The following is a 25478-nucleotide window of genomic DNA, read 5'->3' as shown; positions in this document are numbered from 1 at the left end:
TGGCGTTGGTTTTATTCATTCAGTGTGTAGCAAGTCACATTTTTATCTTCTGCACGTGCTACTAGAATGGATAATCTGCAGTTACTAAACATGACTGGAGAACTTCTGAGGGAATCTGAGCAGCAAAGCACAGTGCAAGACAGGACTGTCTGAGGAGGACCTGCCATGGGCTCGGGGTGCCTGTGAGCTCAGAATGTGGCATTGCCTGATGGCTCATGAGTCCTTGCAGCTGATGAATTAGGAAAGCCATGACTTGAGTGCTCACATACAAAAATTTTTGGATCAGACTGTTTTCCTCGTTATGCAGCTGGATGTAAAAGACAAATACTGATTGTGTGGAGGAGACAGTGAGGCCTCCTAGAAAGGTTTTTTTCTCTAGTTGCTTTCTGAGACAGACAAGCAGTGGTGTACATAACGAAGCTGAAGCTGTGCTGTTACTTGCAGACCTCTGGGCTTGAGAAGGCCAGTGACACCATGGTGTGGTGACTTGGCAGAGAGGTTATATTTATGGCCAGCTGAATGAGCCCGTGTGCTTCCTTGTGGTGATACTGCTCCACTTGCCCATTCCTTTGCCCAGTCTCTTGAGTTACAGTTCCTGACTGCGTGGGAACCCCTGGGCTGGGGAGGTGCTCCATTTGAGCATGTGTAGCTGCTGAATTCCTAAAGTCTGGGCTTCAACTGCTTAAGGATATTTCTCTAGAGTTTGGCAGGAAAAAAGTGCTTTGGCAGAAAGGATACAGATGTTTTCCATCTGTATCTCAGGGTCTTAGGGAAATTGCTCCAATATTTTCCTCTAGGGTACGTGAAGTTGAACATTACAATGCTTATAGTTGCGGGGACCTTGGATGAGGGACTTCTTTTAGAGCACCTGGTCTCAGAGGACGAGTCTTGCATTCAACAGATTGGCTTAGGGAGTTACTTTGTTTATAGCTCTTTGTCAAATCTCCCAAACAGTGCACAAAAGTAGAGCAATGTCTAATGTGAACGTTTGAGGCAACCAATGATAAGGAAGGGTGCCTAACTAGGGCAGTGGTCAAAATAAAAAACACCTGACAAGCTTCCATCTTAACCCTTCTTACTTTGCAGTATTTTACATCCTTTTGTTATCTCTCAGGCATGGTGTGGTCAAGTCTTTATGCACAGGTTTTTAAAATGATACTTTAAGAGTGTTTCTTTGTGGAAGCCTTTGCAAACTGACTCAGAACAGGGTATGATATTTCTCCTATCACAGGGTATAATATTTTGCAGCTTTTCTCCCTAAGAATTGGGTGAACTGCTTAGATTTGCCTCAGTTTTTCAAACTCAGTGGCTGATAAAAAGAAAAGAAAGCTAACCTGGATTTCTTGTGTGGTAATAGAAAACTTTATCCGTATTGTCTGTCGGCTGTCCCATTCCAGAGCTCTGGTAAACTGACTGCCAGTGCACTCATGACAGTGCAGGAAGAGTCCTTTTTCTTTGCATTGCAGAGGTTCTTGCAGCACAGTTTGATATTTGTGAAATTGAAAAATCTTGCCTTTTAAATTTATTGTGGTGATCCATCTCAGATCCCAGTGCTTGTCCTGTAGGGATCTTAAAATTAACAGGAAACCTGATTGAAGTGGTGATTCTTCCCACTGGCTTTGCAATGCAATTTCATTTTATCCAGACACACCTCTTGTTGTCCTTTTCTTGGCTTAAAATTATGGGTAAAGATATGCAGAAACTATATATGCTGTGCAAGTAGTTTCTGTCAGCTACAAGATCACTACAACTGTTTAGAAGGGATGCTCATATTGAGTAGAAAATACTGCACCTTTTTCATTTTGTTGGGTTTTTAAAATTACTGTTACTGATTTTTAAATAGAAAGAAGAACTATACTGAGGGTAGTAGATGTGTCAGTGCAGTTGTGAGTTAGGAAAAGGCTGCACTGTGCATTTCAGAGAAAAAAAAATCAAAGAAGAGGTGAGGGAAAGGCAAAATCAAGTATCCAAAACCTTCTGCATTGCAAAAAAGATACAATAGGTGGCAAGAGATATATCAGTGTAATCAGAGGCAATTATTTTAAGGCAAATTCTCATGTTTTAAAGTACTAAAGAATGTTTTTCATGAAAATAAATCAAATAAAACTCAAGCAGCAGAACTTGTCTGATTTGATGCTATTTTAGAGTGTGAACATTGAATTACCTGTGCTCCTTGTGTACATGGAGAGGAGGAAATATGAGCATTCTCTCTTTTAGGAGCTTTCTCAGGTGCATGCTGTCCTTCAAGGCTTTTCTGTCATTGATAGCATTTGGATCATGAACCAGAATTATGGTTGGAAGGTGCTCACTGTTGGCAGATGCCATTTCGCAGGCTCAGCGAAGCTGCCTGGGATCATCACAGCCTCTCACTAGTCCCAAAGCTATTGGCTCACGATTCTAGTGCTTGTGACTGCCCCAGGAGATATGACTGGGATGCTGATGACATACTCAGACAGACTGAGCTGGTGCTGGAACAAAATATGCCCCAAACTATTCCTGGCACATTAATTTTATGCTTAGAATCAGATATACCTCTTGCTATTTTTTCCCTCCCTTTTTCTTTCCTTCCTTCACATTCTTGTCTGCTAGTCCCTAAATCAAGATGAAAAATAGCTATTACGGTACTTCTAAGACTAGTCTTTAACTAAAATGTGAGATCTGATAGAGATCTCTGATGCATCTGAACACCCAGCCGTGAGCTTGCAGAGTGAAAAGAAAAGGTGTTATACTATATTTGTTTACACAGTTCACAGAAAAGCAAAGACTTGAAAGAATTTTTATTTGCGGAGTTTGGGTAATAGTAGCTACAGCTGCCCCAATGAATTTTATTTCCCAGTGATTAGGTTTTTAATTTGTCTTGAAATTATAGTTGGGCATAAAATACAGGGCGATATGTGATGCTAATTTATGTGATCTAGAATATTCTATACAATCTCCATATATGCAAACACCTAAACAAGAAGACCATGACACTCTGCACACTACAGCACTTGACCTGCCCCATGCAAGCCGTGGTGGTGTGTCCAGTCTGCTGCTGAAATTATAAATTCTGATGATCCTAAACTATATGTTTTAGTTGCTTGGTCAATACTGATGTAAAGATCATTTTTAAAAACTCTTGGCTTTTTTTTCACTCCTGCTCTGCCAAAAATGAGGAGCTGATTTACTAATTTTTGTAAGTTTGGATTGAAGTTTTTACATGAATTCTGCTGTGTTTTAGCCTGATGGATGAAGGGAGCCTTCTTCTATTACAGAATTTGCGCTTTGGTCTGCTCACAAAACACTGTGAAATCATGTTTGCAGTTTTGCTTGACCCAACAAATAAAAGTATTTTTTTTTAGTGTCTTGTTGTGGGCAGGTTTTTAAAGTTTTAAGCCTTTTGCACCTTTTAAAATTTTCAGCGCAGTGCCCAAATATTCAGGTTTTTTTTTTTTTTTTGAAAATGGTATATGCACAAGTAGTATCACTGCCTTCCACCTTCACCTTTTCTTCTGCATACAGATGAGAGGTTTAGACCACATTTGAAAAAAAACAGTGGAGAAGACACACAGCTGAATCTCTCAGTCCTCAGCATGATCCTTTCCACTTTTACATCTATAATGCAAAAATGTTCCCCACACTTCTGTTTGCCATTGAGTGCCTGCAGGAGTTCTGGTGGCCTGACCCGCTCTGGGTGAGCAGTGGGGAATGGCTCTGGGCATGTTCTGCTGCCCTGAGCTGCCCTGCTGCCCCACACCTGCCCTGCTGCTCCTGCAGCGCTGGGCGAACAGGAGAAGGAGCCTTCTCCACCCTCTGCTGTGTCCTGGCCTCGCTGCCCTTTTTCTGGTTCCCAGCTGTGTTAATTTTACATTTGCCTGGGTAGCACCTGCCTTGTTTAGAGCCTGCATTTGATTAACTAGTTATTCACTTCAAGGTGAGCTTTTAGAATACATAATCTGGGACTCTCAGAAAGCCCCTGCCGTCCATGTGCTGCTGCACTATGCTGCCTTCTGAGCGCTGGCTGCAGGAAGCCTCCAAGGAAATCTGTCAGGAGGTGGTTTGCCTGGGAAGAAGTGGGAGGCTATCTGCACTTGGCAGTGTCTCAGAAAAAGTTACTTCATCTCATCCCACACAAACAATTACAGGACAGTAAAGAAGTTAGTAAGTAAGAGGGAAAACTCTCAGGAGGGCAGCATGTGCTAAACTTCTGTTAAAGAACAGTTTCTTTAGCAAAACTGAGCTTGTGATGGCTGTGATTGTCAATGTGCTCACACAGTTTGGAGAGCAAGAAACATAATTACATCTTGGGTTTTTTATTTCTCTACTTTTCAACACAGTATTGAGGATTTGAAAAGTGGAATTGGCTGATAGAGTGTTCTAAAAGGAATGGGAGCTGGTCTTTGTGTTGGCAGGAGGGAACTTGCAAAATTGCATGTGGGTACTTTTCTATACACCAAACATATTAGTATGAATTGAATAATGAGTAATCTAATCAGATTTGTAGCCAAGCTTGTCTGTCATACTGTGATAATTACTAGCTACCCAGGGCCTTAATACCAAGCAGATCGCTCCCCACCTCCCAACCTGTTTTATTTTTTAGAAGTGAGTTCTTTATAGGAAAGAAGCAGTGCTTAGGCAAGGCACTGATCTTGGCTCAGTCCAGTGACCAGAAACACTTCCCAATGCAGGCACTGCCATATTTCATAAGCTGTTTCTTAACAGCTTCAAAAGGTAAAAACTTTGGCCTGAGTGAGGAGCAGTTCATCATGGTCATGGAGTACTGGCAATATCAACAGTAGTAATCTCCCCATGGAAGCAATTATAGCCATGTTCAAAAGTACAAACCAAAATGATTCTCAAGAGTATTTCACAGGTGATAAGGACACGTAAGAGGAACAAGAACAAGTAATTGTTTAAAATCCTCTCTTGTTGCATGAAAATTTTCTTTTTTTATAGGGAGGACAAAATAGAGTCATTCCAGGTTTGAAAGTTGGTCATTAGATATGGAATGCCATTTCTGGACTGATGGCCTACCAGTTCTGCTTTCTTCCTGGCTAAGAAGCTGCTTCAGCAAAGTGTTTTAGAGAATAGAGAAGTCTTCAATGATCTGTTGTCAAGTCTGCTTTTTTTTTTTTTTTTTTTTAATACTCAGGAGAAGGGAGGATTGGACCAGATGATCTCCAGAGTTTTCTTCCAAACTGAGCTGTTCTGTGAATCCCTGAAAATAAACTCTCTGTTCTGTACAAGAAGCAGATGTTTTGTGCTGAGTTTTGAGTGTTTTGTATGTGCAGTTCTAGGCTGTGTCCTAGGTCAGTCCAGTAGCTGGTGAATCTGTTGAAGTTGTGCTTGGACATTTGATATGGACTGAAGGGCTCCAGCTGAGGTGCTTTGGCTGGGAAATGCTGAGTTCCAGGAATGGCAGCAGTAGCATTAGAACCCAGACAGAGGTTGCAAAATACAATACAAAGTAGTTCAGCTCGCCCTTGCGAGCACACCCCGTTAAAATGTTGGCATGGTGGTTACTGTGCTCCTGCCTGGTTTCTCAGATTGTCCCTTTTGTCTACAGGATGGTCTCAATAAAGCAGCACAGTCCAGACTGCCAACGATGTATTCTCATGCATAGCACCAGGGTCCAAGTGCAATTCCCGTGCCTGGTCCAGAACTCACCTGGTGGTGGAGAGGATATGCAGGGGGAGGCAGGGGTCTGTCACTTCTCAGAAGTTATGGGGCAAGAAGGAAGCAAACATTTCCTTTCCTTGCTGTTTCGCACATTGTAACTAATGTCTTCAAGGCAGAATGAGATACTAGTACAAGAAGGGTGCAATTTCTTGGAGGACATGAGCGTGTGTGTGTGTATAAATATATATATGTATGTGCTGCATACATATACATGTATGCCCATTTTTAATGTTATGCTAGTATTCCTGTTCTCAGGACTTGTTCAGTATCTGGATTTTTGCTTTATCAGAGGTACTGTGTACCACTCTTTCCATGCCTTTATATTGTGGACTCCTGAGTGAGAATATGTGACTAAGCCCTGTGACCTTCAGGAACACACAGCTGGTGATGAACACTGGAAGAACAACTGGAAAGTGAGGCACTTTCTGTGTGGACACTTGGACACTGGGCAATCTATAATCTCTCTGTTTCTCCCAGTTTTGGTTTTGTTTGCCTGTTTAGTGTTTTCATCAAACAAAGCTGTTATCACCCAAGCAGTTTGCATGCTAAAGGGAACTAGACTGTTAAGTCTGAATTACATTGCTCTTGGCAGCACCTTTTGACTTCCTGAGATGTGCTGTGGCTTTGATGAAGAGAACAGTGCTCAGCCATCTCACAAAGAAGGCAAAACACAGTATTGAGGTGCATTAACCTAGTGTTCATGACTAGGCTTTGCTATTCCTTGAAGTGGCAGTACAACTACCTGACAATTCCTAGGGCTTCTCCCTTGACTGATTGATTTTTAAGGTCAAAAAATACAGAGAGACAGACCAAATGAGATTGCAAGAATCTTTGCATTGAACTCCTGTGTACCAGAGGTCATGGGCTTTGTCCTAGCTAGTCTCTACACCATCCAAGAAACATATTACCTGCTGTCAGTCCCCATAGAGCGTTCATTGATAAGGATGTCTGTAAAGAAATTATGTGGCACTGCATGCGACATTTCAGCAAGTCACAAAGGGATGACATCTCCCAAATACAGAAAGACAACAGGTAAAGCTTTTAATGACACTCCAAGTGCTAGTAAAACATTCCACTTCCAAAAGCTATTGAATGACTCCTAGCATAGAGACAAGAGATCCATGGAAGAGGAAGAGCAAAACAGGCTAAAACCTGTGAATTCTTTCTTCTATTTGTGGTTTTTTTCTGGTACTTGTGGATCATCAGGGTGGGATAGCTGCTGTTGGAAGCATATTGGTCAGTGCTGTTCTATTCTAGGTGGTGTTTACAAGGCTGTATTTGCCAAGGGATGGCCAGAGATGACAGGGAAGCAAGGAAAAGCATGGCAAAGTTCAGCTACACTTGTCAGCTTTGTGAATGATATATTAAAACTTAGCCACCAAAAATAGTAGATTTGCCATGCCTCTGTGTAAATCTCCAAGAGCCTGAAGAAACAATTCTGAACTAAAATGTATTCGCCCTTAGGGACTTCTTTCAGCACCAAGCCAAATCACTTTTTAATTGGGGGGTTAGTCCTCCAGGGAAGCCATAAATATGTCCATAGTGAGTGGTAGTGGGTTAAATATTCCCAATTGCCCTATTACAGGAATCCAGTAAAGGAAAGAGTAGACCGGTCTCCCTAGTAAAAATACTAGCAGGTGATTTCTAGCAATCTAAGATACTGCACAATTTATTCTTTAATATCTAGTTTATGAAAATTTTGTGTCTCAGTGGTTGAAACTGGCCACTTTTGTTCTTTGAGTCATGGCTGGTGTAGACACTTTAGGGGTCTCTTGATAATTTCTTATGGAATAATGGAATGGTTTGAGTTGGAAAGAATCTTAAAGATCATTTGTTCCAACCCCTTTGCTGAGGTCAGGTACATGTTTCACTAGACTGGATTACAAATGCTATCCAACACTTGGCCTTTAACACTTTCAGGGATGGGGCATCCACAACTTCTTTGGGCAACTGATGCAGTGCCTCACTGCCCTCTAAGTAACACTGCCCTCTTTTTGGCATCTAATCTAAATTTCTCCTCTTTAATTTAAAACTTTTCTTCCTTGTCCTATGGCTGTCCATGTGAAAACTTGCTCTCCATCTTCCAAATAAGACCCCTTTAGATACTGGCAAGCTGCTATTCAGCAGCTTTCTGTTCTCCAAGCTTAACAACCCCAGCTTTCTCAGCCTTTCCTTGGAGGAGAAGCCCTTTCCCCATCTTCATGATCAAAGGCACTGCTCTGGACTCAACCCAGCAGGTCAATTCCTTTTTATGCTGGGAGCCCAGCTCTGGATGCAGTGCTCCAGGTGGGTCTCAGCAGAGCAGAGCAGAGGGGCAGAATCCCCTCCCTGCCCTGCTGCCCACGGGGCTCTGGCTGCAGCCCAGGACACGTTTGGCTCTCTGGGCTGTGAGTGCCATGGCAGGGCATGTGCAGCCTCTCACCCACAGCACCCCGAGTCCTTCTGGGCAGGGCTGCTCTGGGGCTGCTCATGCCCAGCCTGTGCTGGTACCAGGGGCTGTTCCTACCCAGGTGCAGCACCAGCACTTGGCCTTGTTAAACCTCATCAGATTCCCAAGGGCCACTTCTTGAGCTTGTGCAGGTCCCTCTGGATGGCAGCCCATCCTTCAGGTCTCCTGCCCTGTTCTGTAGTGGACCAGCTTTCTCTGTGCTTTGTTTTGTTGTTGATATGTCAGCAGAAGCTCTCTCTCTTCCATCCCTTGCAGGTTTCCCTTCCCAGCTGTGCCTGTCCGAACTCCCCCTGTGCCTTTGTCCTCTGTGCCTCCCTGGCAACTTGTCCTTGCTAAAACCTTCTCTAGTGGCTTTTTAAGTTTGATGCCACTCAGTAGTTACTCCTTCAGCCAAACTTGCCTCCTGCCTTACCTCCTTGTTTCTTCACACTCTTTTCATATGATTTAGAGAAGTTGCTTTTCAAGTTCAGCCCTTTCTGCTGAGTCTCTTGGCATTTAAGGTAATTGAGTTCTTCCAGGCTACCGCTTACCAATTTCCTGGACAAGCCAAGACAGTTGCTCTGAAATCCAGGATTTTTATTCTGCTTTTTGCTTTCATTGCTTTCCTGAGTATTTCAAATTCTTATTTCTCTTCATAGACACTCAGTCTAAGGCTGTCATCAGCCTTTATGTCCCTATCAATTTCTTCCTTAATTCATTCAAGATCCAGCAGTGCAACTTCGCTACTTAAAGGAGTATCTGCAGAACAAATAAGTCTGATGCTCTCTGAATTTCCTGCACTCTGCTGTTCTGCTCTGCAAGCAAATGTCTCAAAATTCCCCCATGAAAACATGTAATTATGAAGTTTCTTCCAGTTGTTCAAAGGCTTCATCCACGTTCTTTTCTTGAATGGGCAGTCTATAGTATGTGCACCCCATGTTAACCCCTTGTTTGCTACCCCCATCATGCTGATCCATGAGCCTTCATCCTTGACTTCTTGGATATGCTGGGTTGTTGAAATAGTGGGGAAACAGTGTGCAATATTTTAAGGAAATTTTAGACACTAAGTAAACTGGTGAGAAAATATGTTTGCACACAAGCGGGATATCATCTTTTGCTCCCTGAATGACTTGGTATGAGTAATTTCCCCTCTTTGCTTCTCCAAGTCTCAGACTGGGAAGTCTCTGTGGTACAGACCTGCCATAACAGAGATAGATGATGTGCAAGCACTGTCCCCTTCCAAAGATTGCAAGCATCATTGCATTTGTGTTCCTAAATGTTACTTGCATCGTCTCTTCATGGAAGCTGAAGTTTGGTGATACAGAGAACCTACAAGAACACTTTGCAGTGAAAATGTAGGGGGAGAATGTCCCTGTGCACAAAAGAAACATGGTTGCCAAAAGCATGTTTGTACAGGATTCCCTCATTACCAGGAATATAGTGATTTTGGGCATGACAGTGGAAAAGATCATACCCCAATTTGCTCTGCTAAGTGTAAGGATTTTAAATTTCTGTGAGTTACACAAGTAACCTATCTGAGACAACCAGGCATGATTAAGGCAAAAGGAAATGTAGATGAGTGCATGTTGAAAATTAATATTGAATTGCTCTCTTCCAAGTAGTTATACACATGGAAAGACAGAATATTTGCTGTATTTTTTGTTCAGGAGGAATGTTTACGTACTTTTGAACAGCTGACCGCTGCTTCATTTTGCATCAACCAAGTTAAGCCTTATTTCCTTTTTGTATTATGCTGTAGGGCTTCCTTGTTTGGGTTACAAAACATGAAAATTCTCAGAGCACTGTCCAGTTTTCTCATTACTGTCCACATGGGAATACCTGTTTTTTGGCTCAAATATGTGCACAAAAACTTTAATGAGGAAAAAATATTTTTCTGACCTGTCCTACTTGCAGCGTTCAGGTATTTCTAACTGTGGTGTTCACACACACGCACACACACACACACAAATCTGTGGTTTTTCATCACCAGTAGCTAAAAGCTACCTGTTGACAGGTTTTCACCTTAGTTTTCTGCTGTGAGAATTGTGCTGCCTTTCTGGACTAAAGCAGTTTTAAGAAAGTCCTTTAAACCAGTATGTGCCTCCTGGCAGTGCTGGGGTCAGGTTTAGCTACTACCTTTTCTGCAACTTCAGGTTGCCCATGTCTGCAGATCAGAAGATAAAAGACAAATGGTTTAATTAGTCTTAATACCATTTTGAGCCTACTGCTCTAATCAGTATATCAGATTTACACAGGTTCTTAATCTGGCATAAAACTCTACAAAAATAAAATGGGCTTCAGTGGACAAAGGGGGGGGTTCGAAATATCCATCCCTTCCTAATATCAGTAGCTGTGCCTTGTTTTAAACAAGACTGGATTTACTTTGATTTCTAGATTACTGCAGGTTACAGTGAGCAGAACATTTAACGCATCTCATTGATTTTCCCTCTAATACTGTTGATACACAGGTCACTGCTGTAATAATTTGTTCTACCATCAGAATTCTGTATGCAGATCTAGTCCCCAAGGATATCAATATGTAACCAGATACTCCGTGATCTAATCAGGTACTGCAGGAAATATATTATCACTTCAACACCTAGCAGTAGAAAGCTTCATCAAAATGGAAAAGTTATTTAATATTTAAAGCAAAATGCAGTTCAAAGAGACAACCATGAGAAGCTGGTGTGTACAAAATTTAAAGAGATTTCTCAGATTAAACAAAGCCAAATCCAAGCCAAGGTCTAGGATGATTTGTCATGATTCCATTTGTTGTTAAAGACGAAAATGTTATAGCTGCTGCTTCTGTTTATAGGGCTTATTCCAGTTCAGGTAAAGAAGCATCACTCTCAGAAATGACTGACTAGCAGAATTTCATTAATGTGATACTTACTTGCTACAGCATGTGTGCTTTGGAAAGCAATTTTGAAAAGCACCTGCAAAAGCATTGGTGACAGACAAGACCAGTGCTCTGAACTCATTTTGATGCAGGATTTGGATCTCTGAGCACCTAGTACTGCAATCCATTTTCAGAATACAAGTCCTGCTGACTTTGAAGGAGTTTTGCAGGCAGTGTGTCTCAGGCTGAGCAGCAGACCTGCTTGCTGCTGCGAGTCTGACCAGAACCATCTATGGCTGGAGCAGCAGGAGTGTGGCTCTGCCAGCAGCTGGGCAGTGTTTCTGTGTAAACTGCCAGGTGCAAACACCAGGTGTTCAGCAGGGTAATGGTTGACAGAGGTGATAAGCATCTCCTAGGGTCAGCTCGTATCTCCATATAGCTGCTTTCACGTCAATGTCTGAATGCTGAGCATTGTTAATTGTGGCTTTTGTCTGAGCTTCTGAATTTTATCAGTGGAATTCAATTGGCTCTACCTCTTGTACTTATTTAGCAAAGGAAAGTTAAGAATTTTAGAAGTAAGTTTAAGAAGGAAAACCTTTCAGTAACCTTGTGTATGACCAGATGAGACTTGATTTAAGATAGAAAATAAGATATTTGTGTTCCTTGACATTTTTCCAACTCCTATTTTATCTGGCTATAAAGGTGTGTGTGGAAGGATATTGGTTTGCTTTGGTTTTTCCCTTTAATTATACAGACTAGACAGTGCACAATTCAGTGTGCAGGGCCAAACTCTCCTCCTTGGCTCAAGGAATTTATTGTGTGACTAGCTTTGCTACCAGAATTGCTTTGATCTTCAGAGACCACTGGGTTCATTGAGCCTAAAGGCATAAGTAAGAGCTGGAAGAGAATGACTGAGCATCTAGACAAACAGTGAAAAAGACTTTCTTTCAAGTTTCTACAATGTGTTGTTGGGGCAAATGCTGCCAGATAAATGTAGTGTTGTTGAGGGAAATGGTGGGGGAGGTGGTTGGTGGGTGTTGGTACAGGTCAGAAAATTATTTTCATTGAGAAAAACCCACTAAAGATTTTTAATATATTTTTTACAATTTTTCTCTCTTGTGTTTTAGGGTCTCATGACTCCTTTAGCTTCTACATTGATGAAGCCTCTCCAGTTGGGCCTGAACAGCCAGAGACGGTCCAGAATTTTGTGTCAGTTTTTGGGACTGTGGCAAAAAAGCTGATGAGGAAGTGGCTGGCTACACAGACCATGAACTTCACCAGCCAGCTGGGGGCAGGTATACGGTATTTTGATCTCAGAATTTCCACCAAGCCCAGAGACCCAGACAATGAACTCTACTTCGCTCATGGTTTATTCAGTGCCAAAGTCAAGGAAGGCCTGGAGGAGATCAATGCGTTTCTCACTGAGCACCCAAAAGAAGTGGTCTTCTTGGACTTCAACCATTTCTACGGGATGCAGAAATGCCACCATGAAAAGCTTGTCCAGATGCTCAAAGACACGTACGGAAACAAAATGTGTCCTGCTATATTTGCCCATGAAGTCAGCCTCCAGTACCTGTGGGAAAAGGAGCACCAAGTGCTGGTGTTCTACCACAGCCCAGTGGCTGTCGAGGTCGCCTTTCTGTGGCCAGGCCAGATGATGCCAGCTCCCTGGGCAAACACGACGGATACGGAAAAGTTAATTCAGTTCCTGCAGGCATCAATCACTGAAAGAAGAAAGAAAGGCTCCTTTTTCATATCTCAAGTAGTGCTGACACCAAAGGCTAGCACGGTGGTGAAAGGGGTTGCAAGTGGTCTCAGAGAAACGATCACAGAAAGGTGAGTTTGTGGCTGGTGAGGTGTGCTGACTGTGCTGAATGTGTGTTGGTAGTGCTGTTTTCCCAATTCCTTTTAAAGGCACTCTAGCAGATGCATTTCTTCCATGCTACTGTGGGCTAGTCAGAACTTGGCATGATCCTAAAATATTTAAAGAGAAACACATTGAAGGACAAGCTTTTGCATCTTGAAAGAAAATCTGCCACTGAAGCATGATGAGATATTGGGGGATTGGCTTAACCTTCTCCTTTTTCTGAATACAGGTTTTACTAATTTGCTTTGTTTTCCAAATGCGGTTTCTTACCATAAGCACTGAACATCATGTCTAGATTTTCCTTACTGGAAAATCTCATCTGTATGATCTAGACAAGTCTATCTGTATGATCTAGATAATTTTTTATTTGTGCATCAGGCTTCAGATATTGGATAAAATAAAAAAATTTTCCTGGCTCATCAGCAAAGCCCGATGCTGCAGGATTTGCCATTACACACCTCAAAGATGCATGGTTTCTCTGTCTCTGTACCATCACATTTTGTATCAAAGACAGCAGGACACCATTAGAGAGAATTTGGCTCCTTAAAGTCTTTCTTCATTTACCACACAGGAACGAGATGGCAGACCATCGTATAGCTTCTGTATATGGAACAGCTTGTTGATAGGCCATTAGTTGTTACATTACAAAAAAAGCCACCTCTGCAAGACATGCATTATTTATACCATTCTGACTTTGATAAATCACAGCCAGTTTTGAGCTTAAAGGCATATATATGTGACTATGTTCTTGACAACTTGGTAGGAAAACTGAAATTTAATGCCCAGACAAAAGAGCTATGTTATTTTTTTTCCTTAAAAATAAAGAAGGGTTGCAGAATGTAAAAAAAAATTACAGTGAGGGTCAGAGACCTCTTTGCCTCTGACAGGAAGGTCTGTTGGGAGCATATCCCCTTCTATGAAGTGAAAGATGCAGTGTCTGCAAAGAAAACACGCCTCATATTTGAGAAGGTTGGGCTGTTTTTACAACAGCTTTCCAAAGCAGTTCTTGACTTGAAAAAATAGGTACAAACTTTACCTGACATGGTAAAACACTGACATGGAAGGTTTTATGAGCAGTGGAAAGTGATTTAGAAGCTCTTGTGTGACTGTACTTGCAGCTGTTGGTATATCCTTCATCTGTGTTTTAGGGGCTCCATTGGACTGGGGAGTCTCCCTCTCTCCTGAGTCTGAAGAGCACTTCTCTGTACTAAAACACTGCTTTGTTGGTGGATTTTACTGATAAACACCTTGTTGTTAGAGAACTTCTTCCTCTGGTAAACGTCTTCCTGAGTGTTCTTTAGAACATGAAGTAGGACAATCAGGAAACTAACAGGTTGCTCTTAAAGCTTGTTGTACCAATAAAATAGCCATCAGACCCCATTTTCTTCATCTTTGGCTTATAATGTGCTCTTTAGAAGCTGTTTGTAAAGCAAAGACTTGAAAGAGATGCTGAAAACATTTGACTGAATTTTGAATGTCCAGAGACGTTGAACTCTTAATATGCCTTTCCCAAATCTTGAAATTGTAACTACCTTCAAAAATCCACAAGTAATTGGGCTGAAAAACCTGGAAATGTTGTTTTGCCAGATTTCAATGGAGATTTTTCCCATGATTCCCAAGCGTGTAGTCATGTTTCTACATGAAAAGTTGTTTCCTTTTTTGCATAATTCTTTTAGCCATTATAAGAAAAATAGACCTTCAAAATAATCTCCAAGGCCAATATTTAGTCTTCCAAGTATGGCATCCCATTTTTAATTTTTATTTTTAATACAAAAATAGACTGTAGGAAGAAATAGGCTTGGAATTTATGATAATGTTGATAGAAACTGAGCCTGTATTTTGAGTTAACTGCTCTAAAAGTAAACATCAGATATATTCAGAAGTGCTCCTCATTTTATGATGATTCTGTTAAAAATAAATAGGCAAGCAATTAAAAGATGAAGTAAAATTTACACAGGAGTATTTGCTCAGTTGTCTTCAATCTCCCTGCCTTAATGTTTCAGTAGCTTAAAAATATGCAATCTACACCAAAGGTAGCAAAATGTACCTTCCAGCTGTGCTGTGTTTGCCAACTTGAACCATCACTAGTAAAAACATTATTTTGTCCTTTTCAAAATAAATACTCAGATCAAATCCCATCTTTGTGTCCAGGTAGATAGTATATGTCTCTTTGTTGCCAGTTACTGCATAGACTTATACATTATACTGTTTTCTCCTTTTTAAGACGTGCTGGTGAAGAGCCTTACATTTAGAATGGAATTATCTTGCTTTTGGAAGCAGTTTTGTAACCATGCTTGGATGGGGTTCTTCCCTCTCATTGAATTTTAAAAGTATGAATGCAAATGAATAAGGTTGACTTTTTCAAATAATTCTGGTATGGGGGTTTGTTGTTTGGTTTGGTTTGGTTTGGATTTTTTTCCTAATTAAGTATTACATTTGAGAAATGTTCCTTTTGCATTTTGAATAAAACATATAGTAATTTCTTTTGTGTTGTTTCTCCACCTGCACAGTGGCCTTTTACATATTGACTCAGTTTTGAAAATAGGGCAAAGTTTAGATCCTCTCAGATACAATGAAACATGCCAGGTTTTGATGTCTGAAGCTGTTTTTTAATAATGAAATTGTTTATGATTTGAAGAGCAGTGGCTGCCTTAGAAGGAGAGCAGGGTTTCCCTCAGTCACAGCATCGTTGGAGTAGGAAATCCGTGAGCAGACTCCATACAGCAATCCCATCGGGACTCCATTCTGCTGTTTTGCAGCTTTCTTTGGGGAAGAGCACAGTGAAGTATTCCTCTTAGCCGAGATGGTTGGTTTAATGGCTTTTCATCATGATTGCCTGTGGTGGTGGTGGAGGTCCACACGCACCCTGCAGTAGAGCAGTCTGCCAAGGCAATATACTTCAGAGGGGGAAGAGATGTTATTCCTCAGCCTGTTCCCTAGAGCACAGGTATGCAAGCTGTGAGGCCCAAAATAACCTCAATTAAAAAACCCCACAAAAAACAAAAAAACCTTTTCCTGCTCCTAAGACTCAATTCAGTGAAGATAGGCCAGGAGCTTTCTACTGATAATGTTTGCTCACAGGGTTTGCTGTCATAACAGGTAGCATTCTGTGGTACAGTAATTGGAAAGAAGGAGAAATTTTAAAAGTTTTGAAGCTTTCTGTCCTGCACAAATACATGAGGGCAAAGCTATTTCTTGTAAAGTCTTCCTAGGAACACACTTCAGTGTAACAAAACTCGGTAACACAGATTTCACCTTCACTACTTGAATGAGGAGAATTTCTTGCATGTGTGCACATTATGTTTCTTGGATTTGATGAAAAACTTTGAGGACTATCAATGTGTTTCCAGGCTTAACATTCTTTCACACATGCAGTTTAGATGCCAAGAAATGCTCTTTGATTAGCAAACAATAAATGCCAAATGAATTACATTTGCTGTGCTCATTGAATTAACTTCACAGTGAGGCAGCTGCCTTCAGTATATCTGAAAGGTGGTTGTGAGACACACTTTTGATTAGTGTAGAGCTGTTCCTAATAATCTAGTTTGCTTTCTGATTTGCAGTGAAATTACTAATTTTATCTATGACACTTGAGACAAGCATGATACTCTCTTTGTTGTCTCTGTCGTTTATTAATGTAGCAGAAGAATAGATCTCCTTCAGAGGATGCAGAAACCCTGTGATACTTGTAAAGCTTTCAAAAAATAGAAAGCAAACACAAGCCCGCCAATTGTCACTTGATTTCCAAATTAATCTCTAAGGATAATGTTCCCTGCGGCTCACATATGACTAAATCCTTGCCTACCATGCTAAAGCTTCCTCCTTAGCAACCAAACCAAATTTAAAAAAAAATGTCCTGCACATGAGAATAAACCTTTTGAAAGGGAGGCAAAGCATCCAATTCACACTATTAACAGAAGGGGTGGTAAGTAGGCCACAGAAACTGTCAGGAGAAAATCCATCTCTGGGCACAGTCATGAACTAAGCAGAGTCAGATTTAGCTAGAGTATGGATATTAGATGATTAGGTGGATATTGTATGGAGAATGATTCCTGAAGTTGCAAGAAGTAGGATTTTTTGAGTCAGTTACTGATGGTGCCACACCTCCTTCAGCTGAATTTTTGAGTTTCTGTGTGACAGGAAGAGTGGGAATTGATCGTATTTTAATCCGCATTCCATATTGACTGATGCCATTCTTAAACTATTTTATATGAAAAAGAAAAACAACAGAAATGGCAACTCTGATTTCCTAATTTTCTGCATCCTTCCTGATTGTAACCTTGATGTCTGTCTCCATTATAGATTTGCAGGAGAGCAGCAGGCTCCAGTGAGCTGGTTCCAATTTTAGGACTCGAGAAGCTGATGTGTCAGCTCTTTGGCTGCTGAGAGGTGAGGGGAGACTCAGTCCCTCCCTGATGTGTGTGGTGCAAGCACGCCTGACCACACATGTTTGCCTTGGGACGCAGCTGTCGTTTCCTTTTTCCTTTTTTTTTTTTTTTGGTTATCATTTCCTGACCACAGAAGGCACAAAATGGCATTCTGGTATATTAGCTAGCTATTCAAAAGAGCTCTGGACAATCCAGACAAATCCTTAGTATTTCTGTTCTTCCTCAAACTATGCTTAATTACTTTTCCAGTCTTTCTACACAACAGGCTGTGTTTGCACAGAGAACAGCACAGGGAGATTTCATTGGAAGAATCTATCGACCAGGTCAACAGACCTGCACAATGAAACCCCCAATGGGCTGCCTGTGTGTAGTGGCATTTCATCATGGACCATCTGCCTGCACGAGAATTTTGGTATAGCATTCCCACAGGAAGGGCTCTGTGGCAGTGTCTGATGGCTCTGGAACAGTATTGAATTGTCACAAAATACAGGAGCACAGGTTTTTAATGGCTTTGCTGAAGTATTTATCTACATACCCAGTAGTAGCCTGTGGGATTTGGTGGAGAAAGAAGATTGGCGTGGGGATCACCACAGAGACCTCTGTGATCAATGGCTTGGCTTTTGGGTGTTGGTTTGGGGCAGTTTTCTGTTGCTTTCTTGTGGCAGACATGGGTTCTCACAGTTTTTCCCTCTGCTTGGTGTGCTTGTGAGTTTTATCATGTTGGGCATCAAAACACCTGCTTACAGTTACTGTGTGTGCTGTGTGACTATCGTAAATATGCTTTATGTTTTCCTGTCGTTGCACTCTGGGCACAGTGGGACCCTGCACATACAGACAGCAGCAAGTGCTTTTCATCACAAAAAAAGGAAATGTTCATTCTCTCAGCTCCACTGCTGTAAGCTGTCTAACATCTACTTGTCTCAAAGATTTCACACTTCAGTCTTTATGGCTGCTGTAGTGAAATTGCAAATGTCTCATTAAGTCGCTTGGGTTTTCTTTGATCTTTCTGTGTTACTCAGATCACTAAGGAAACTCAAAAGCTAATAGATGCTAACAAGTGCTGACCTCAGGGAAAATGCATTTGCTAATGTTGGGCCTGGGTCTGTGTAGCTGCTTCTCTACCTCATTGGGAAGGAAATGGTTCCTTGATGGGTTGATCCTTCTGCTCTTCCTTTATAAGGTACAAAATGAGCCCAGAGATTTACACAAACAAGCTTTTCCAGATATATTCAGAAGGTGTTGTTCAAGTTGGTAATAATTTTCTGTAACGCAAAGATGTTTCACACAAACACAAGAAAATACAAACTCAGTAGGTTTGGCAACATCCATGTCTCTGTGTTGTGTTAGCTCTTGCATGCTGCAAACCACTGCTGCAACCCATGCTAGTCTGCTTATAGAACTATATATGTAGATCTATATGCACATCCTTGTCACAGTTTAAGCAGAGAACTGGACAGTTCTGCACGAACTAACAGCTTATTATATGTTTGGATCAAACTTCCAAAAAAACCCCTTCCATTTTTAACCTTCTGACGCTGCTCCACGGTCCTGGAGGGGTAGGATGCGAATAGAAATGCCAAAACAAAACCCTGTCAGCTTGTAAAACCATGTTGAACATGCTCTACATTTTTGATTGGTTTGAGCAATTCTCAGCAGCCTCTAAAACCTAAGAGGTCTTTCAAATGCACTCTGGAGAGAATGCATCCACACTGTCCCTGGAGAAGTCACCTGCATATCCCCAGCTTCTGCAGTGGGCATCTCCACTTGGCTGGTGGGAAAAATTTAAGACAGGAAGAGGTGTTAAAGGAGCCTTAGCAACAGAAACCCCTTAAATCCATTTTCAGGGGATACACCAAGCCTGCAATTAATTTAGTTAAATGCTTCCCTGTGCTTACAAACAAGCAGCCTTTGTGGGCAGAGTGAGCAGTTGGCCATGCAGGCTACAGCCAGAGATGTGTTGGGTAAAGCATGCAGAGGAAGCAGTAGGGATTCTGGCACACTGCTGCCACAATTGTACAAAGAGATCACTGCAACAGGGGGGCTGGAAGTAGTGAAAGCAGGCAGGCCAAATGTCTTGTTGATGTACCACCTTCTGTATGATGCAGAATTTGCATAAGCCGTAAAAATGCTCATGCTTTTTTTTTGTTAAAGCAGAGGTGATCAGATTTTTCCCTAGGAATTTGGTAATGTCTGTGGGTTGCAATGCAATTTTTTCTTAAGGAGCCACTGTCACTGTGAAAGATGCTGGTTTCATGAATAGAAATCCTTCAAATATCCAGCCTTCTTTTATTGATCTTTTCTTTACAACTTTTCTTTAGGGCAAATTTTTAATGATAATATTTTTCTCCAGGAGTGATTTTGTTTTTTTGGAGGAGGAGGAGGAGGAGGGGAGGGCTAGGTCTAATACACAAACTTGAAGTAGTCAAAGTTTATAATAAGAATTTAACTGTAATTATAATGATATAATTGCATGTATTGTCCTGGGTTGTACAGTTGCCCTAGAGAGCACAGCCTGTTATATTAAAATGTCTTTCAGTATTTATTTCAGGCACTAAGAAAAATAATAAAAGACATATCTATAAGATGCTGAATGATCATACAGTGGGATTTGACCTTTGGCAATATTTTAATACTGTAGCTGTTGATCTGAGGGTTTTTGTAGCTAAGCAACTGTCATCCAGAATGTATTATATCATAAAAGAGTATTAAGATATGAAGGAGACTAAGTAGTTAGAGTGAAATAGGAGCCATGGTGAGATGCAGGCACTTTCCTATTGAACATTCTTGTTTTCAGAGGAATAGCACAAAGGATGAACTTTACCACGATTTGTTCCATGGTGGAGTATTGAAACCTGCACCTTGCACTCTCAGTTCTGTGAGCAGACACTGTTGCATAGTAAATCAAGTATGAAATTTGATCTTGGGTAATGGATGCATTAATTTTGCTGCTGGACAGCAAAGAGGGACTGCCATGGATCTTTATTCTCTTCTTACTTGCATTTAGAATCAAAGACTCAAAATGCTTGGAAGAGATCATGAAGATCATTGAGTCCAACCTTTGACCAAATACCATCATGCCAAGTAAACTGTACCACAAAGTGCTGCGTCCAATAGTATCCTGGACACTTCCAGGGATGGCGAATCCAGGACCCATTTGGGCAGACAGATCCAATCCCTAATGACCCTTTCAGTGAAGATGTTCTTCCTGAACCTCCTGATGTACAACCTGAACCTACTCTGGTGCACCTTGGGGCCATTTCCTCATGTCCTGTCTCTGGTTGCCTGGCAGAGCAGGTCAACCCCACCAGGTTCCAACCTGTACAGATTTGGAGGGAGCAAAGTGTTGACTGCTGAGCCTTTTTTCTGCAAGTGAAACAACCCCACCCACTCAGCCACTCCTCATTTGACTTATTCTCTAGACTCTTTCTCAGTTCTGATGCCCTTCTCTGGACTCAGTCCAGCACCTCCATGTCTTTTTTGGAGTGAGGGGCCCAAAGCTGGGCACAGGATTTGAGGTGCAGTGCCCAGCACAGGGGGACAATCCCTGCCCTGGCCCTGCTGGCCACACCATTGCTGATCCAGGCCAGGATGCCATTGCCCTTCCTGCCCACCTGGGCACAGCCTGGCTCGTGCTCAGCTGCTGTCACCAGCACCCCCAGGTCCTTTCCAGCCCCTCTGTCCCAGCCCTGGCACTGCCTGGGGCTGTTGTGACCCAAGGGCAGGACCTGGCACTTGGCCTTGTTGAACCTCACTCCACTGGCCTCAGCCCATGGATCCAGCCTGTCCAGATCCCTCTGCAGGAACTTCCTGCCCTCCAGCAGATCAACACTCCAGCCCAAATTATTTACATACTCTGATGTCTGAAACTGGCTTCTTTGCTTTTCCAGTGAGACCTTTTCAAATTATAGCTCTGAGGCAAGGCTGTAATCCCAAATGATTCCTGCAGGTATGGTAGTGCACTGTTGGTTAAATAATGGGAAAGTGGTCATTTTGTCCAGAGTGTTCACTGCTGTTTCCTAAGGTTTGAGTGGATATTGAAAAGAAACTTGCTTCCTTGTGAGCAGGCTTTTTTCTCAGAGCTAAGTTCATTATGATTTGTCTTGGATTTGAATGTTTTACCAGAGAAAAGCAACTACAGGGCCATCTCTTTGTTCCCTGCTTTTGGCTGAGGAAAACACTGAAACAGTGAGGACTTGGCTCCTCACGACTTTTCACACTCTCTCAGCTGACCTCCAGCTGTGTGGGTCTTGTGCCAACCACCCCATGTCAGGAGGAGGATCTGCCTCTGCTAAAGGAGCACTGCCGTCACATCCTTTCTTAGCCCCTCTCTTCGCCTCTCTCCTCCCACATGTTCTTTTTACCCAGATTTGCTTTTTTCCTCTAAACTATTGCAAGTAGTCACCCCAGCAAGTTTAATTTCTACTTCAGCATGTGAGGTGCTGGTTAGGGTTTGGGTGATTAGGGTGAGAATATAAACCTGAAGCCAGAATGCTACCAGCCTTTGAAGATTGTAAAGATTTAGAAAAAGATGTTTTGTACGCAGGGATGCTGTTCCAGGCTGTTGTCAGGTGCCAGCCAGGTGGTCCTGAAGCTCACTGCTGGAATGTCATCAAGGTACTTGTGTGTTGTCCAAGACTGGTGCTGTTTCCGTGAAGAGTAGGAGGACACATGGGGAGGGTTCTGTGCCCAGTTAGTCAAGTGTCCTTCTGCTTGAGGTGAAGGATAGAACTCAGCTGAGAGATGTGAGCAAGGTCCCTGCAGTGCCACTGCAAACAAGAGCAGTGCCTTGCCTCTTGCCCTGTTTCACACCAGGCACAGCAAGTTCTTCTGAGCCTGTTGCTAATTGCAGCTCAGAACATTTGGCTGATAATGATCTGTCTTGCCCAGTGGCATTTGCTGCTGGCTTCCTCTCTCCATCAGACAGCGTTTCACTGCTGTTAGTGTCTGGCTGTGCTGGAACAGGAGAAACGTAAATCCAGATGAATGGTTTTCTCTTGGTGGAAATCGCCCTCATTTGAGCTCAGCAGTCTGAGGAACATTTGTGGAAGTATTAATCCATGTGATGAACACCTGGTTTGTTTATTTTGTTTTTTTTTCTTCTAATCTATTTCTAATAAGAAATACAGATGGACTGTTTGAAAAAATACTTTTCAGCTCTGGAAGGACATTGCTTTTTCCTTTAGTAACTGGAAGTATAAGTATCCAAAAGGGAGCTACAAAGATGCTGAAGAGTCTAGAGGAGATACTGTATGAAGAGCGGCTGAGTTCACTTGGCTTTTTCAGCCTGGAGGAATTTCAGGAGAGGCCTCATAGCAGACTGGAGATTCATCATAAGGGGAAACAGAGAGCCAGGCACTGGTCTCTTCTCTATATTCACCAGTGGCAGGACCATGGGAATGGCATTAAGCTGTGTCAGGGGAGGCTTAGGTGAGATATCAGGACAAGGTTGTTTACCTGGAGGGTGGTCAGGCCCTGGAACAGGTCCCCAGGGCAGTGGTCACAGCACCAAATGTGACGGAGTCCAAGAAGAGTTTGGACAATGCTCTCAAAGCACATGGTGTGACTCTTGGGGTTGTCTTGTGCAGCCAGGAGTTGGAGTTCAATGATCCTTGTGGGTTCTTTCCAAATCAAAAGATTCTATGATTCTATGAAATAATGCATTGGATGAACTGACATCCAGGGTCAGTTACTGTAATTGCTTCTCAGTAACTTTCTGTATTCCTCTTCTGCTAACAGCCAGCACTGACCGTACCAACTGCCCAGCTCTTCTGAGAAGAGAGGGTGTATCTCTGGAGATACAGATTCACATCTGCTTGTTGAAGTGGTGTGTGTGTTTCTCCAGGCCACACTTTGTGAACCCTGGGGTCTCTTAAATAACATCTCTGTTGACGCCCAGTGTGCCAGTGCACAGGGTGACACTGACAGAGGTTGTGCTGTCCAGCAGGTCTACCCCAGTCTGTGCTGAGGCAGAGGTGTGCAAGGTCTGTCTGCTGGCCTTTGATGCAAGACAAGTGCTTAGCCAAGCCTGACCACCATTAGCCCCTGGTGTGAGGAGTTTACTGGAGGAAGAGGACGGCAGCATCCCTGTGATGAATGTGCAGCTTGGTCTGCATTCCACGAGACGAGCGTGAGCCGCCGCAGGGACTCTCAGGCACCATGTACGGCTGAGGTGGCAGGTCTGCTTTTCCTTGTGCTGATGAAGCAGCATGGCTCAATGCTATGATGATGGAATGACTTCTCTGGCAGCCTTTCCTCCCAGATACCTCGAGTGAATTGGCCTTAAAGCAGGGAGGAAAACCTCTCTAAGAGGGAGATCAGGTATGCGTTCTTTTCAGGAACTTGGTAGTATGTAAGTGTATGGGACCTGATGAGATGCATCCTAAAATCCTGAGGGAATTGGCTGTTGGAGCCACCAAGTTGCTGGTGTTTGAAAATTCATGGCTGTCAGGTGAAGTCCCAGGTAACTGGAAAAAGGGGAATGTTGTACTCATTTTTAAGAGGGGTAGAAGGGAGGACCCTGGGAACTCTGACCTGTCACCTCCCGTCTGTGCCAGGGAAGATGATGAAAGAGTTCCTCGTGGAAGTTATATGAAGTCACTGGGAGGACAGGGAGGTGGTTCAAGACAGGCATCACAGCTTCACTGAGGGCAGGTATTGCCTGGTCAGCCTGCTAGGCTTCTATGATGGAACGACCACAACAGTGGGCAGGGGATGTCATCTGTGTGGGCTCATGTAAAACCTTTGATGTGGTCCCCCACAACATCTTTCTCTCTAAATCAGAGATGGATTTGATGAGTAGACTTTGGTGAATGAGGAATGGCTTGGATAGATATCCAGAGTATAGTTGTTAACAGCTCAGAGTCCTCCTGATGGACGTCAGTGACAAGTTGTGTCCCGCAGATGACTTTTAAACTCCATTTTAACCCAAACAGTTCAGGTATTCCATGACCTCTTTGAAGTGTTTCTCAACCAAGTACCTCTCTTTTCTTCTCTCCTTGGGGATTTTACTTTATTGCTGATGCATCCTCTGTAGTCCCTTGGTAAATTTTTACAAGACATATAATGTATTTTTTAGTCTACCTTTCCCTTTGGTTGGTAACCACAGTTCATTGCTGTGGAGTTCTTGTTAAATAAAATATGAGATCAATTCAAAAGTTATCAGCATTACTGGAAACATGAGACTTCTCACAATGTCTGCCTATTTTTAGTGCTGATCAGAACAGTAAGAGTGCTCCAAGTCACCAAATAATTTTTTGTTTTTAAAGGTAATTTGAGATCACACCAGTGGTATATTGTTTAATATTTTATTTCCTTTGTTAAGAGTTTGGTCTACTGTTGTTAGTTTTTTAGATGTGACATTAAGTGCATGTTTCTGTGATTTTTTTCAACCCAGAGATTACAATGCCATTTTTTCCTTTTGCCATCAATGCCACTTTTTATTGACAACTGCCAGTATTTTAAAGTCTATTTTTTTTCCCAAGAATGTTCCTTTCTGTGTTTTTTCCCAGGGAAAAATCTATTTTAGCAAAATACTTTATGTCAAAACATTTCGATTTTCACTCTTATTAATTCTGTCTTGTCTTTAGATTTATGTTACACTCTTAATTGCAATATTTAATGCTATTTCTATATTCACAGCTTTTCATTTTTTTATTTAGAAATAGGTCTTGGACTTTGTTTTGTGGAAAGGCCAAAATTTTTGTTTTGCTTTCTAATATGAAACAAAATCATATTTTGAAATGCTGAAGTTTCACAGAACAGCAGTTCTTGGTTTCACATCTATTTAGTCCCACAGTGGATGTCTAGCCCTGAAGCATCCAGCCTTTGCCTGCCCCTTGGTATCACAGTGGATCAAGTTGATCAAGCCTTTATGTCCCATTCTCAATATCCATTTTAACTTTGCTCATGACTATTAGAACCTACAGTTTTATCTGCTATCTGTAAGGTGAATACCACCAGCCAAGCAAAGCAGCAGTATTATTAACAATATTAATTAACATGGTGTGCACAATCATACGCACTGTAGAAGGATGGAGTTCTTCAGGGGCACTATTGTTTAAGTAATACTGTGGCACGTTTCAGGATCCTTTACTTTTTTGCAGGAGAAATAAATCAGAATCTGCCCTTAATTTTTCTCTGAGAAAGTTCAACTGCTTTATTTTGGATAGAAGTTAAATGACCAAACTGCCTTCTCTAAAATCTAAGATTATTTGAACTCAAGGCACATAGCATATTGGCAGATGTAGTCTAGAGGTAGTAATTCAGGACTATGGAATGTGGAAGAGTCTAAGTTAGCTT

At 42.0% G+C, this 25478-nt stretch overlaps 1 protein-coding gene across 1 annotated transcript in view; it reads left to right on the top strand.

Annotated features, from left to right (window-relative positions):
• The window catches only part of PLCXD3 (phosphatidylinositol specific phospholipase C X domain containing 3), a gene marked incomplete at both ends in the record, with an annotated part of 72230 nt that overhangs the window by 34319 nt on the left and 12433 nt on the right, over positions 1 to 25478 (top strand). Inside the window, one exon of the mRNA XM_084225093.1 lies at positions 12053 to 12761. Coding sequence (XP_084081219.1) covers positions 12053 to 12761 — 709 coding nt within the window. The remainder of the gene's footprint in view (positions 1 to 12052; positions 12762 to 25478) is intronic.

Source organism: Fringilla coelebs (assembly GCF_963513975.1).
Source record: "Fringilla coelebs genome assembly, chromosome: Z".
NCBI lineage: Eukaryota > Metazoa > Chordata > Aves > Passeriformes > Fringillidae > Fringilla > Fringilla coelebs.
Note: the sequence above shows the minus strand (reverse complement) of the source record. Positions and strands in the feature narration are given on the sequence as shown.